General features: G+C 45.7%; 1 protein-coding gene across 1 annotated transcript in view; it reads left to right on the forward strand.

Annotated features, from left to right (window-relative positions):
- The window catches only part of LOC107121545 (E3 ubiquitin-protein ligase TRIM39-like), a 19,961-nt gene extending 5,800 nt beyond the window's left edge, over window positions 1-14,161 (forward strand). Inside the window, exons 2-7 of the mRNA XM_015424469.1 lie at window positions 357-452; window positions 2,203-2,433; window positions 3,868-3,890; window positions 7,514-7,629; window positions 8,828-8,860; window positions 13,095-14,161. Of these exons, the coding sequence (XP_015279955.1) occupies window positions 357-452; window positions 2,203-2,433; window positions 3,868-3,890; window positions 7,514-7,629; window positions 8,828-8,860; window positions 13,095-13,597 (1,002 nt within the window). The 3' untranslated portion in view covers window positions 13,598-14,161. The remainder of the gene's footprint in view (window positions 1-356; window positions 453-2,202; window positions 2,434-3,867; window positions 3,891-7,513; window positions 7,630-8,827; window positions 8,861-13,094) is intronic.
- Window positions 14,162-14,746: the final 585 nt, after the last annotated feature.

Genomic DNA, 14,746 nt, shown 5'->3' on the forward strand with positions numbered 1-14,746 from the left:
TGTGTTTGGCTGTGCCCCTTGTGGCAGCCATTTTGGGCTTTGGCTCCGTCTCCTCTATCAGGCATTTGGGGATTGTGCTCATTTCCCCGTGTCAGAATTCCAAAGGTTCTCAGAGGCACCCAAAGGTTCAGGACCCCCTGATACAGAGGCTCTCAGGGACTTGAGTGACCCCTCCACACACACAGAGAGAGAAAAGACCATGCCGGGCAGGAAACGGAGCCAAGTGCATCATTTCAATGAAGTCTTACCCTGAAAGTATAGTTTTTTGATGCTTATGTAAAGCAAACCTCAAAAACCAACCAAACAAAAAACAGACAGGAACTAACCCAGAAGGTTTTCTCATTATTTTTCTTCAGGATAAGATCTTCGATTGCCTGGAGACTCTGAGGACTGAGAGGGAGGAAATTCTGGAATATATACAAGACGTTGAAGATGAAAGCCAAGAATTGCTGGTAAGTGTCCCAGTTGCTGGAAGTCAACCAGAACTGGGACTAATATCAGGGAAAACAATATACCAAATGCAGGAAGAGTCCAAAACTGCAAGGTAGTCCCAGTCCTCAGAATGAATATCTGTCATTGGGAATGGCCTGGTCTGTCACCGAAAATAAGAATCAAGAACCAAAAGAAGAAGAAGAAGAGATTGGATTTATACCCCGCCCTTCACTTGGAGTCTCAGAGCGGCTTACAAACACCTCTCCCTTCCCCTCCCCACAACAGACACCCTGTGAGGTGGGTGGGGCTGAGAGAGCTCTGGCAGAAACTGCTCTTTTTTCAAGGACAGCTGTGCCAGAGCTTGTGACTGACCCAAGGTCACATCAGCAGGTGCAAGTGGAGGAGTGGGGAATCAAACCCGGTTCTCCCAGATTAGAGTCCGCACACTTAACCACTACACCAAACTGGCAAAAGGGGTGACAAGAAAGTCTAATGAAGGGCCAGTATTAAAAACCTAGTTAAAACTTGTGGACCAGAAAGAGGAAGGTTAAACAGCAAGATCTAAACATCTTTGTCATGTGTCTTTAGTTCTTGCTGCTTAACCTTCCTCTTCCTGGTCCAATATTCACTTATTGGTTATCTTATTGCAATATGTGTTTAAGTTACGTGTACCTTAATATTGTTTGACCTCTGAAGAAGGCCCCAATAGGGCAGAAACGCATCTGGTCATGTGCATTGGCCCTTGTGTTTAGGCTATACTTTTTAACGAGGCTTTCATTGGGCCCTTATGTATGTTTTTAACGGTCTTTCTAATAAATACGTGTATTTCTGTATATTATAAGTTTTAACTAGGTTTTTAATATTGGCCCCTTCGTTAGACTTTCTTCTCACCCTTTTGGTTCTTGATTCCAGTTTTTGGGTCAGGTTTGTTTTCCCCTCCCTGTGTCTTACTGTCACAGAAAATAGTCATCAAAAGTCATTCTAAGGCCCAAACTGCATATGTTGTATCCCTTTTTTCCTGCAGATTTTTTTGTTTTACGATAGCCACAGAAGCTGCAGTCTGGATCAGAAGATGGAGGAGCAGGGCCTTTTAAAGCATTTATCACCTCACTTCTTTGCAAAAAAAACTATGCCCCCCTTGGGATTTCCATGATATACACAAAAAATGCAGAGGGGCAGTTCTTACCCTTTCTAATTGGTTGATAAATGTTCAAAAAATGTTACAATAGTTTTTACTGCTACATAATAAGCCTTTGATGCAACTTGATCCTTATCTCTTGTTGTTGCTTGTTTAATGCTTTTGATGTTCATTGTTGTTAATGATGCTTTAAAAACAAATAAAAATATATTTTTTTAAAAAGGAAAACCTGAGAGAAAGTAGGATTCAACTTACACCAGTGTTTGCTGCATTTTGCACAGGTGAAGTGATCCTGTGGAAAAACTACAGATAACTGAATACCATGTTGGGCTCTGGAACAGGCCTCCGGAAGGCTTGCATGTGTGTATTCATTCATTTAGAAATGTATATCCAAGTATTCTTTGGAGACCATAGAGTTTTGCCCAAATGCCAGCCCTCTCCCTCTGTCTTCACCTTTGGCACACATGGAGTGATGTCAACATGCCATTTCCCCCCCCCCCCATCAGCCAGCTGAGCGATGGTGGGAAGAGTCCCCACCTCCAACGGGGACCAGTCCAGTGTCCTTTCTAACTGATTTGCTCCTCCGAGAACAAATTACATTACTGACATTGGTTGGTGCTCCCTTCCTCCAGAGAAGAACAGAATCAGAGCGGCAAACGAGAGTGGCTGAGTTCAGAACACTACACCAGTTGCTGAATAAACACGAAAAAGATCTGCTGGCCCAGATCGAAGAGACAGAGAAGGACATTGCAAGGAAAAGGGACGAACACCTGGCCAAACTCTCTGAGGAACTCTCCTCTCTCGAAAGCCTCATCCGGGAGATGGAGGAGAAGCATCAGCAGGCGGGGAATGAACTCCTGCAGGTAAGACGCTAGTAGAAGATGTTCAAGGCCATCCTCAACTGGAGACGGTTTGCAAACCTTTTCTAATAAAAACTGGGCCACATTCTATAAAGACATATCCCCAGTCCTTGAGTGAAGTGTGGTAGCCCTGAAGAGATTTCTGTAGCCTTCGCCTACCTGGCAAAGATCCTCCGCTTCCCTGCCTGTCATTTGCTCTGGCAATGGAGTCTCCACATGGGAGTTCTGTGTGCAGTTTCCTCCATCAGCTGACATTCCCACTGTAATCTCCTTACACACCTGTGCCACTGGAGGGCTCTTCTGCATTTGATAGCTGCTGTCTCCCTGTAGCACAATCCCATAACAGTCTATTTCCACAATCTGCTAGTTCCTCTCACTACCCAGCTGTCATTTCTTAAAAGAAGTGGCTGGCGCTTTTTGTTGCATAGCTGTTCCCCTTATATCTCTGCAATGAAAAGGGCTAGAGACCTTTTGCTAAAAATGAAAGGTATAACAGGATGGCAAATAGCAGCTGAAAAATAGTTCCTTGGTGCCACAGCAGGGAAAACAGCAGCCTTGATGGGCTGGCAGATGGAAAATGGTACTAATGTGAGGGGAACCTCGAAAATGTGTGCTTTCCCATCCAGATGGTGTACATAACATGATTGGACTGTATTGTTTGAGAAGAAATGTAGTGAGCACATAAAAAGGCTGAAAAGGGGACACTTGGAGGATGAGGAAGCGTGAATGTTCCAAATAAAAAGGATATTATAGCTTTGGAAAAAGTGCAGAAAAGGGCAACTCGAATGATAAAAGGGTTGGAACACTTTTCCTATGAGGAAAGGTTAAGGCGCTTAGGGCTCTTTAGCTTGGAGAAACGACGACTGAGGGGTGACATGATTGAGGTTCATAAGATTATGCATGGGAAAGAGCAGGTAGAGAAAGAGGTACTTTTCTCCCTTTCTCACAATACAAGAACTCGTGGGCACTCCATGAAACTGCTGAGCGGTCAGGTTAGAACGGATAAAAGGAAGTACTTCTTCACCCAAAGAGTGATTAACACTTGGAATTCACTGCCACAGGAAGTGGTGGCGGCTACAAGCATGGACGGCTTCGAAAGGGAATTAGATAAGCATATGGAGCAGAGGTCCATCAGTGGCTATTAGCCACAAGGTATAAATAGGGGCTCTGGGGCAAGTGATGCTCTGTCTCCTTGGTGCTTGGGGGGGGGGGTCAACAGTGGGAGGGCTTCTAATGACCTGCCTCACTGGTGGACCTCCTGATGGCACTGGTATTTCTGGCCACTGTGTGACACAGAGTGTTGGACTGGATGGGCCTTTGGCCTGATCCAACATTGGCGTCTCTTATGTTCTTATGAGCCCACTGCAGAGAGAAAACTTCCATGTGCTGGTGTGGTCCGGGGCAGCCATTGAATTTCTTTCTCTTTCTTCCTTCCAGGATGTCAGAAGCACCTTGCAGAGGTAAGTGGATCCCATTCATTTCCCTTCCCGTTATCGAAGCCTGTGGATAACATACGGTCCCAAGCCTCGTGTCAACATGGCAAACAGAATGAGCTCTTGGGGGCGGGGTGGAGTCTGGACAGGGGGAGCATGGCTGATGGTGTGATGTCTGCAGGGAGAAGACTCCTCTGAGGAGGAGGCAGCCAGTGGACCTGACCCCAACCCACAGATAGTGGCAGAGGCGCTGCAGGAGGAGGAGGCGGTCTCTGAGGGGCCAGGCATAGATATGCATGCCTGTGGGCACCTCTGGAATTCTGGCCCAGCCAAAAAGTAGCTGCCAATGAATGCTGCCGCAGGAGGCAGTAGGGTTGCCGGGTCCTATTTCCTCCCTGGCGGGGGGATTTGGGGGCATGCCGGGAGGGGGGGGCCATCCCCAACATGATGACATCACGCAGAGTGATGTCATCACGTCAGGGATGCAACACCGTGTGCGCATGCTTCCCCTTTCCCTCAGCCATTTAAAGGGGGCAGCCCAAAAATTAGGGGATCCCCCCACCCGGGGCCTGGAATCTCCAGGAGGCAGAGCCAGCCACAAAATGGCTGCCGCAGGTTCCCTTCAGTCACGTAGTCAAAGCCCCGTTTTTTCAATCCTGCACAGCCATTCCAGTCTCAGGTGGCCAATCAGAAGCTTTGCCGGGCAACAGCCCCACCTGGCCCTGCCCACTTTCTTAAAACATTTTGTGGACCCCAAGAAAGGTGTTGGCAGACAGGGTGCCTGCGTTGGTCTAGGCTCCACTATACTGAAGGCGGGCACAGAATGTAAGCCTTACATGACAAACACGTGTCACTCCTGACTCTTCCTCTGATTATTCTGGGGGAGGAGTTTATTGGTCAAGTCAAACTTCGATAGAAAGCTTGAATGAGCCCCTCCCCCCAACTTTCTGAGTGATCGGAGGCCTCACAGCTTCTGAGGGACCCTTTGGAATAGGGGCAGAAAGGAGCAAGCCTTGAGAATCTGTGCTGTTCTGAGGGAAAGAACTGTCTCCAAGGATAGAAACACCAAAAGTCCTGTACATTTTAGGGAGCAGGAAACTGTCCTGTTCTTTTGATTTTTGTACTCTGTAGTTTCACCTCCTAAATATTTTTACTAGGTTATTTGTACATGTGTAGAAAAGACGTTTTTAGTCAGATGTTCACTGGCCTTAAGACACATTCTGAGTGTTTATTGTGTCATTCTGGGCACTCACTTCAAGTTCACTCTACCAAATGGAAGGTGGATGAGAGGTGAAATCCTTCCCCCCATCTAGATTGGGTCAAGAGCAGTGTTCCCTCTAAGCTGAGTTAGTGTGAGCTAGTTCACAGTTCCTTAGCCTCTGACTCACACATTTTTGTCGTAGCTCAGGAAAGAAGGCTCCAGAACAAACTAATTCATGCAGCAGCCAAATCGCTTGCTCACAACTTTAATGCCAGTAGCTCACAAAGTAGAATTTTTGCTCACAAGACTCCCCAGCTTAGAGGGAACGTTAGTCAAGAGGGGAAATCTTGGCTGACTTAGAACAGCCCGTTACAGGGCAGCTTTAAGCAGAGTTGCCTTCTTCTCAGCCCCTCGACTTCCACGTCCTTAGGTTTCACTCTGCTTTCGGACTGCACAAGTAATTCACTGAACAGGGCCAATTAAAGTGGTAGGGTTGGGGACCAAGAGGCCAAGAAGTCCATAAAAATATCAGATGCTGTCAAAAGTCTGCCTGCGGTGGGGAGGGCGGGATAAAAATTGAATAAATAAATAAAAGTCCCTGTCCCAACCCCAGGTAAGGACTTTTGGGGGGTGCATCAAAACAAAGCTACAAAATACCAGAGAGAGACTAATTCTCACCCTAGTCTTGGTGGGTGCCACCAGTCCTTTCTGAATCTATCCCAACAGCCCAGGAGCGAAAGGACAAGTCTCCCGGCTTCTCAGGGAATTAACAAGAAAAGTCAGCCCTGCAGAGTGGGACTGCAGTCTGAGTTTCCAGACACAAAACAGATATCCGATAGGTGGTCAACAGTCAAGGCTCTGGATAAAGGCTTTGAGGTCAGTGAAGGCAAAACCAACAACAGAATAAAAATATACTTATTTATTTAAGGCGCAAAAATATTTAAAACGAGACTAGACAGTGAAGGAAATAAAACAAATGAACCTAAGCTTTTCCAGCATAGCTAATACATAGAATCAGGGTTCCAGTTACCATTTCAGGTTTATCAAAGGCAGTCAGTTCCAGCAAGATGAGATGGTCAGGGCTTTAGCCCTTCCAAGCAGCAATTAGGTGGGATGCCAAGTCTGGAGCTGTAGGACCACTGACATATTGCTGTGCCAAGTAGTCACCAACTCCTAGCTCCAAGCCATAGTGCAAACACTAACTAGATTTATGGGAAAGGTCTCTGATTGACCCTAGGCCTTTGGACCAATCAGATACCCGAGATGTGATGTCACTCTCTTTGGTTGCTAGGCACATGACGTCCAAGGATGCACAAGAGGGAGAGAGAGAGAAACGAAACTGTGCTGCAGATAGGTCACACCCCTTCCCACACAGGTGCCCATCAATGTTCCCTCTAAGCTGTGTGGTCTTGTGAGCAAAAATTCTACTTTGTGAGCTACTGGCACTAAAGTTGTGAGCAAGCGACTTGGCTGCTGCATAATTTAGTTGGCTCTGGAGCCATCCTTCCTGAGATAAGACAAAAACGTGTGAGCTGGAGGCTAAAAAACTGTGAGCTAGCTCACACTAACTCAGCTTAGAGGGAACACTGGTGCCCATGTCTTCAGTTACTTGGAATGTGCTAATTGGGAGGACCAAGGGCAGCTGGTACTCCCCAGCACCTCAGTTTAATTAGCAAGGCCACTGTGCTCTGCTATCTCTGTCTCTGGGAAGATTCCTGTAGGCCTCTCTGCAGCCTGAACCAAAGATTTTAGTTTACTAAGCAAAGCAAGGAAGCACTTTTCTTTACAGATGCGTACGTTCTGAGAAATTCAAAACAAAAAGGAAACCACAACAACATCAGATCAGGGTTTCTGCACATGTTCTCAAGCGGCAGCCACTGAAGTGAAGCCACAGGCAATTGTGTCCCATGATGTTCCTTCTTTCATCACTGGGGGTCACGTGAGGAGGAGACACCAGGGGATGTCCGGAGGGCCTGCTCAGTCGTGGCACCAAACTTATTGAATCTCCTTCCCATGTACATCCATCTGTCCCCCTCCCTTATGATCTTGCACCTGCCTGTGAAGAACTTGTTTGGCCTTCCCTCACTGGAGCCTCCTTCCTTTCCCGTGTTTATAGCTTTTCTTTAGCCATTTTGCATTTTAAAACTTGTTGTGATGTTTTTGATTGACTGCTGCCACAGGGACTCTTAACTTGGAAGGAAGGGCAACATAAAAACGACATAAACAATGAAATAATAAAACATATTCCTGATAATGCCTCGTTTGATGCATGCAGTGAGGCAGCCTGGCCTACCCAAAGTGCCTTCTGCATTTCTTCTCCTGCCTGTGGCTTAGCTACACTTTTAGCCGCTCGTTGCCTTGGTTCTGCATATTTTTTCCATTTTGTTCTTTTCCTATTCTGAGGAAGGCTGGTTTGGGTGAATGATCCATTAACTCTGTTTCTCTTTAGGTTTGAGAAGAAGGAGACATTTGAGAATCCAGAGGCTTTCCCAATTGAGCTGACATGTCCGGTCCGCTACAGACGTCATAAACGCTTTCTGGAGCTGGCCATGTTACGATTCAGAGGTCAGAGTGGAATGGTTGCAGGGATTTCATAGAGGACATTTACATCAGTCAGAAATGCAAATGGCAGATTGTGGGTCACTCAAGAATGCCAGTTGAGAAGGCAATTCTAGTTCATATTCTCAAGAGTATTCTTGGCATCTTAGCTCAGAAACAAAATTCCTAGACTGTTTAAAAGTTTCCTTCATTTTTTAATCTCCATACCGTCGGTGCCACAGTATTTAGGAGGGAGGCTGGGAAAGAAGAAACCTTCAAAAGGAGAGGAGGGAACTGGATTTAGTGAGGCTGACGAAAGGTTTTAAATGACCAAATACGCATTTGCCCTGCTTTTTAATTGCAATTTAGAAGTTACAATGTAAACTAGTGCCCACTTTTTGCACTTACGCAGTTGGTGGTATTCATTAATCCAGGCATTTGAGTTCCATGGCCCCACTGCTGGACCTCCTGATGGCACCTGGTATTTTTGGCCACTGTGTGACGGAGTGTTGGACTGGATGGGCCATTGGCCTGATCCAACATTGCCTTCTTTTATGTTAAGATCAGTGTATGAGCCAGGGGCAGGGTTTCTCTCATGTAAATGAGAAAAAGCTAATCTTGGGTGGGTTGTGCATTTTTATGGACTTCCATAGAGGAAGTTCGTAATTACTGGACCAAAATCAAGGTGCTGGTGGTAGAACTAGTTTTCTGAATGTGCTTATGGGGTCCTTTCTCCTGTGTGCTACTTTTGCTGTAGGACTGTAGATAAATGGATCTGTCCAAATCCTCACTCTGGCTTGTGTGACGAATTCCTGTGGCTTGAATGTTGTCAGGATTCGGGATTTTCACCTTGTAGCATCCGCACCCTGTTCAGTGAATTCCAAAACATCCTTTGCCTTCAATAGCGTTGGACTGCATTTTAAAAACTCAGACTTGAACTACAAAGCCTTGGCACAAAATTGTGCTGAAGCTAAGCATTAGCTTTCCCGATCAGGTATTATGTGCCTTTTGCTTTCTAAATGCTACAGAACCTGTAATTGGGAATGTCAAAAATTACTTTAGGATAAGACAAATGTAGGTATTTGCAAGCACAGATGGAAGGAGGATCCCCACTCCCCCGGATTTGTTCCTGCATGATACTTTTGGGAATTGCTGTTCTTGTTGCAAGATACTCTTATAAATACAATGGTTTGATGTTTATTCTCTGTTCCTTTTGCTTCTCCAGACATTCTGCGTTGGGCGTTTCCAGAGCGAAGAGGTAAATCTTGAAGCCTGAGACAGAACAAAATTAACAACAAGGAGAGGGACCTGACAGGAGGTTTTCTAGTCATGTTTCCTTGACTTTCAAGAGTTCCATCCTATGAACGTGAGAATCATAAATGGGTTAGTTATGGAAAGTGGGAAAGAGGAATGGGGAAATAGTAAGTGATTCTGAGTGTGAGTCTTTTAACCTGAGAACATCATAAGCCCTCCTGGATCAGTCCCAGGCCCATCTAGTCCACAATCCTGCTTCCATCAATGGACACTGAGCTGTGGAGGGCGCAACAGGCTGGGCAGTGTCATGCACTCATGGCCCTGCTTTGGAGGAGACTCCAGTTCAGAGGGGTAGTTTGACTGTCCCCTTTACTCAGGAGTTTCTTGGACACAATTTCTCCTTTGGGAACAGGCTCTCTTCCCACTTCTCTCTCTGTCACCCATCCCAGGCTACTTAGGACAGAGGCTCTTAAAGAGTGGCTCAGGGACCAGACCCGCCCACATATTTCAGACTCTGCCCTTTCCCCATGGCTGTGCCACAGCAAAGGAGAATTCCCTTCCCTCTGATTGGATCTATAGAGTTTCTCCTCCACCTTCTGCTGAAGCCCTTGGAGCCTGGCCATGTCTGTGCTATGGGCCTTCAGGTCAGGCACTGTTGGGTGGGCTTCTGTAGGAAACCCTCGGTCCCTGCCTGCAATTCCCCTGGGTAGGGCTTCGTCTATTCTCTCTCGTGACCTCTTCCAGTGTTTGCCCAGTCAAAGATGCTTGTGGAAATCTCACCAACGGGGCATGGAAACAACAGCCCTCCACTCATTTTAGTCCCAGCACCTGGTGCTGTTGTCTTGCTCAAGGCAAGGCTTCTTTCTAGAGAATTTGGGTGGCCCAAGAACACTCAGCAAGGCACGGCACTAGTGTTAAAGAGATACTTCAATTGCAGAACGTAAACAACATGGTAAAAATCCTCACGTCCCTTCAGTTTGGGAGGCTTCTTAGCAGCAACAGTTTCCAGCAGGACCAATGAAACCACTTCCCAACTGTGGCTGTTTTCTCTTCCTGTTTCTGTGGTCTGCTTAGGTACAGTCTCCCAGGATAAGCCTGCACCTGACATCCCCTGGTAAGGAAGGGAACTGAGTCTGCAGCTACCTGGATACCTTCAGCTCAGATAAAGTTGCCTGACAAGATTCTTTCAAATTCTTTTTAGTTCCGTTCCCATACGCTCCTTTCAGTTCCGTATGAATGGGAACAGAACTAAACAGAAACTGAAGGATTCCCCCCCCGACGAAGCTGCATGCGAAATGAGTAGGGGTTGTGTAATTATTTCCCTCTGCGCCAGTTTGTTTCTTCATCCTCTTATTTTCATTGTTAGGCAACAAATTACAAAGTTGTACTGAGGTTATTTTGATAGATATAGGTGGGTAGCTGTGATGGGTCTGGAGCAGTAAAAGAAAGTGTGACTCCAGTGACCAACCAAGTGGCCAATGAAGACCAATAAAGTTTAATATAAGCTTTGGTGTGCGTGCACACGTCTTCTGCTGATACATTGAAAAAAGAAGTCAGTTCTCATTTATGCCCAGAATTAAACCTGGTTGGTCTTAAAGGTGCGGCTGGACTCAGATGTTGAAGTTATGCTGGTTAGTGAAATAGGTTTGTAGGCTATACATTGTAGTGGTTTGATTGGCTTGTAAGGCTGTTCAGAGGTATACTGCCTTTGAATATGGAGGTTCCATTTAGCTGTTATAATTAATAGCTACGGCATCTGTTCCTCCTGAATTTGTCTAGCACTCTTTTCAAGCCAGCTGTACCTGTGAATGCAGCTATATATTTTGAGGCGGTAAATTTTTAAAAAATAATCCTTGTGTGAAAAGGTAATCCCTTTTGTTTGACTTTAAGATAACGTCAGTTAGTTTCATTGGGTGACTCTTTATTTCTGTTCTAACACAAGAATAGTATTAATCTATATACTAATAGCAAAGTTAGCCAAATCTGAGGATACTTAAATCTGCTGACTGGAGCTGTGAACGGGCAAGACAGATCTTTCTATAAAAGGGACCCAAGTTTTCAGAAAAATGTGAAATCTGTCAAACAAAACATTGGGGATTAAAGAACGCAAAAATGATAAAAGGAGCACCTGTAGCAACAGGTTCCCTTTGTGGCCATTGCTAGGCAACCTCAGTATTCCAGGCTGGATTTCTGTGAGTACAAAGGCAGGGAGAGAGTTGTATCCAGGGATGTTTTGGCCTTTGAGAGAGGATTCGTTGGGGGCAGGGGCTAGGGTTGCCAACACTTCCGGTTTGGAAATTCCTGGAGATTTTGTGGTGAAGTCTGAGGAGGGCAGGGTCTGGAGAGTGGAGAGGCCTCAGCTTAGTATAATGCCACAGAGTCCACCCTCCAAAGCAGCCATTTTCTCCAGGGGTTCAGATCTCTGTCTTTGAAATTCAGTTTTAATTCTGGAAGATCTCCAGGTCCTACCTGGAGGCTGGTAAACCAAGGCCTGGCAGCCACCTCTGGGTGACTTGATACCACCCAACTTGCATGACTCAGCTAAGCATGGCTGCTTGCTGCTGTTCAGGACACAACCAAAATGGGATCACGGTGAATAACACTAATAACAAAAACAATCCCACACCATGTATGAATTAGTCAAATACAATAATTTACAAATTGTTCAAAACATAATTCACAAAATTGTGCAATCAATGCAAGCTAAATAAAAATGTCTGTAAAGTCATTTCCACCCTGTCCAAACAAGAAATAAAAATGTCCCAATATATGAAAAGTCTCTTATAATGATGTTGTTCATTTAACACATCTGTAAGTATATCCTGCAAAGCTTAATATGTCTTCCATGACATGATTCTATGGCTGGCCAGTTTTCCATGCCATTTCAGTGATTCTTCCTCAAGAATCTATTGTTGTAAAAGATGTTTCTGGCCTTGCTGAATACTTCACTATTCCTATAGAGAACTCTCCCCGTTGCTGAATGCAACATTCAGTATCTCTATAGAAAACTCTCACGTTGCTAAACGCAGCTTAATAAACGCAGAACCGATTAGTGTCTAATTAGGTACTCCTCTCCTTATCTTGAACACATATTATGTTTTGAACAATTTGTAAATTATTATTATATTTGACTAATTCGTACGCGGTGTGGGATTGTTTTTGTTAATTGCTACTATTCAAGAGCAGCCACCCTATGAAAGCCAGTGTGGTATAGACGTTAGAGCTTCCGAGTAAGATCTGGAGGACCCAGGTTCAAATCACCATCTTGCTCTGGAAGATCACTGGTTCAGTTTCAGTCTACTCTACCTTACAGGGTTGTTGCACAGATAAAAAAAAGGAGGCAAGCATAATAATGTAAACTACTCTGGTCAGCACTGTGGAGAAGGATGGGCTACAAATGAAGTAAATAATAAACATAGCTGAAGATGGGAGGCAGTTAAAAGGTCGGCTGGTGAATGGCTGAGAAGGCGAGAATGAAGGCAGGCAAGGGGGAAGGAGGGTACAGGGTCTGCCAGGAGGAGGAAAATAGGAAAGAGTACTTGGGCAGCTGTTGATATTACACCCTTGTACTTGGGCAGCTGTTGATATTACACCCTTGTACTTGGGCAGCTGTTGATATTACACCCTTGTACTTGGGCAGCTGTTGATATTACACCCTTGTACTTGGGCAGCTGTTGATATTACCCATTTGCCCGGTGGGAGCTCCACAGTGTTTTGTTCAGATGTCTCAAGTTGCAGCAGCTGAGCATAGCCAAAGGCAGTCCTGTAGGCATGTGGGTTTTGGGCCAGGAAGGGCTTTGGAGGTGACCGCCAGTACCTTGAACTGAACCCGGAAACTAATCGGTAACCAATGGAGCAGTTATAGAATGTGTTCAATATGCATTCTCTGCCTAGGTCCTATTGGTGAAATGAGCACTGGCGTTTCATGCCAGCTGAAAATCACTGCACCCGCCTGCCTCCACACATATCGTGGCATCAGAAATGCACAGGATTATGTGTCATGGTGGGAGGGACGTTCCTTGTTAGGCCTGCCCTGGGCATCTGCTTATGTACCACACTCACGTACAGAGCCAGAATAAAGAAAGAAACCAAAGTTATGACATTGAAAACAGGACTGTTCCAGGGTGGGCTTTCCTGTTGTTGGAGCTTATATGTTGATGTGTTTAGTTTTTCTTCTGGGGGTGAATTGATCTCCCAGCTGATTCTGTGTCTCTTCTGTCACCATTTCTTCCCAACAGCCACGGTAACTGTGGATCCAGCCTCAGCTAGTTCCCATGCTGTCCTCTGTTTGAATCAGGAAACCATAGAATGGCAAAGTGAAACTCAAGACCTCTCTGAAGATCCTGAGAAACGCTACGGCTTTGTGTTGGGCCGTGAGGGATTCACAACAGGCTGCCATTTTTGGGAAGTCGATGTATTCGGGGAAGGCTGGGCTGTGGGGGTGGCCAGAAAGCCTGTGAAGGGTAGGGTCACCTTGACTCCTGAGGAGGGGATCTGGGCTGTGGGGAGGTGGAAGGGCCAGTACAAGGTTTTCGTAAAGGGCACTGACCCTCCCCTGACCATGATGTTGGAATCTGACAGTATTCGAATCTGTCTGAACTACGAGGGGAGGGCTGTGGCCTTTTACGATGCCGACACAACAGGCCTTCTCAACGAGTTCTCTGGAGCCTCCTTCTCTGGAGAGACCCTTTATCCTTTCTTTGCTGTATATGATAGTGGCTGCCTGTGGCTCAGCCCTTAAGGCTTTCAGAATCCCCTCAGAGGCCATAATGGTGTTTATGACACCAGGAAGATTAATGAAGAACACCTAAGATTTCTTACCAACGAGCCCCTTTCCTGGTTCAATAAGAAGCTTCTACAGGTTCCCAGTCACCAAAAACTAACAAAATGGTACCTGTTTTCCCCTGAGAGCTCTTTCTCCTTGGCCTGTTTTTTCTAAAAAAGGACAGTAACACATTAACTGTCACCAATAACCCTCGCAACCAGTTTGAAGATAAAGGGAGAAGTAAGAAATCTGGGTCTTCAGGCCTCCAGTCTCTCCCCCTCCCCCCAACAATCATTTCCGGTTTTCCTCCCATCCCTCACTAGATCTGGAGGTGCTTGATCTGCCTTAGTTCAGGGATAAACGACACAAAATGTTCAAGGCAAGATCATTGGCGTATTGTAACACCTGTTTAAGAAACTAGCGTGAATGAAAGGTTGGTTTCCAAGTGGTCTGCAGCACAGATCGTGCAACAGTTAAAACTGATTCAGGTGAATGGCCGTGTTGGTCTGAAGCAGAACGTTTTATTCTGGGTATAAGCTTGAAGAATAAATAAAACTTTGTTGGTGTAAAGGGTGCCACTGGACTCGAACTTTGTTCTACAGTTTAAAACATCAATGTTCAGAGCACTTAAAGCAGTGGTTCTCAACCTTCCTAATGCCGCGACCCTTTAATACAGTTCCTCGTGTTGTGGTGACCCCCCAACCATAAAATTATTTTCGTTGCTATCATAAGACCATCGAAAATTTGTGTTTTCCGATGGTCTTAGGCGACCCCTGTGAAAGGGTCGTTCGGCCCCCAAAGGGGTCGCGACCCACAGGTTGAGAACCACTGACTTAAAGGGATGCGGAACAGACCCAAAACCAACCCAAACACTCAGATGTACAAGAGCACCACCAACTGGTACGAGTGCTTATATAACTGAGGGTGTGCAAAAAAAATATATTCGGTATTTTTCAGGTTTGAGTATATTGAGCCCCTATCTGGCCCGAAAGTAACTGACTCTGTGCTGCTTCCTGTTTCTTACATCACAGCTCCTTTTGCCCAGTCTCTCCTATTTCCTGCTTCATATGAGAGAAAGAAAGCCTTCCTTCGATTGGCTGAGCCCCCCCCTGGGAAGGAGAGAGA

This window comes from Gekko japonicus, unplaced genomic scaffold (assembly GCF_001447785.1).
Source record: "Gekko japonicus isolate JY-2015 unplaced genomic scaffold, Gekko_japonicus_V1.1 scaffold2589, whole genome shotgun sequence".
In the NCBI taxonomy this organism is placed as follows: domain Eukaryota; kingdom Metazoa; phylum Chordata; class Lepidosauria; order Squamata; family Gekkonidae; genus Gekko; species Gekko japonicus.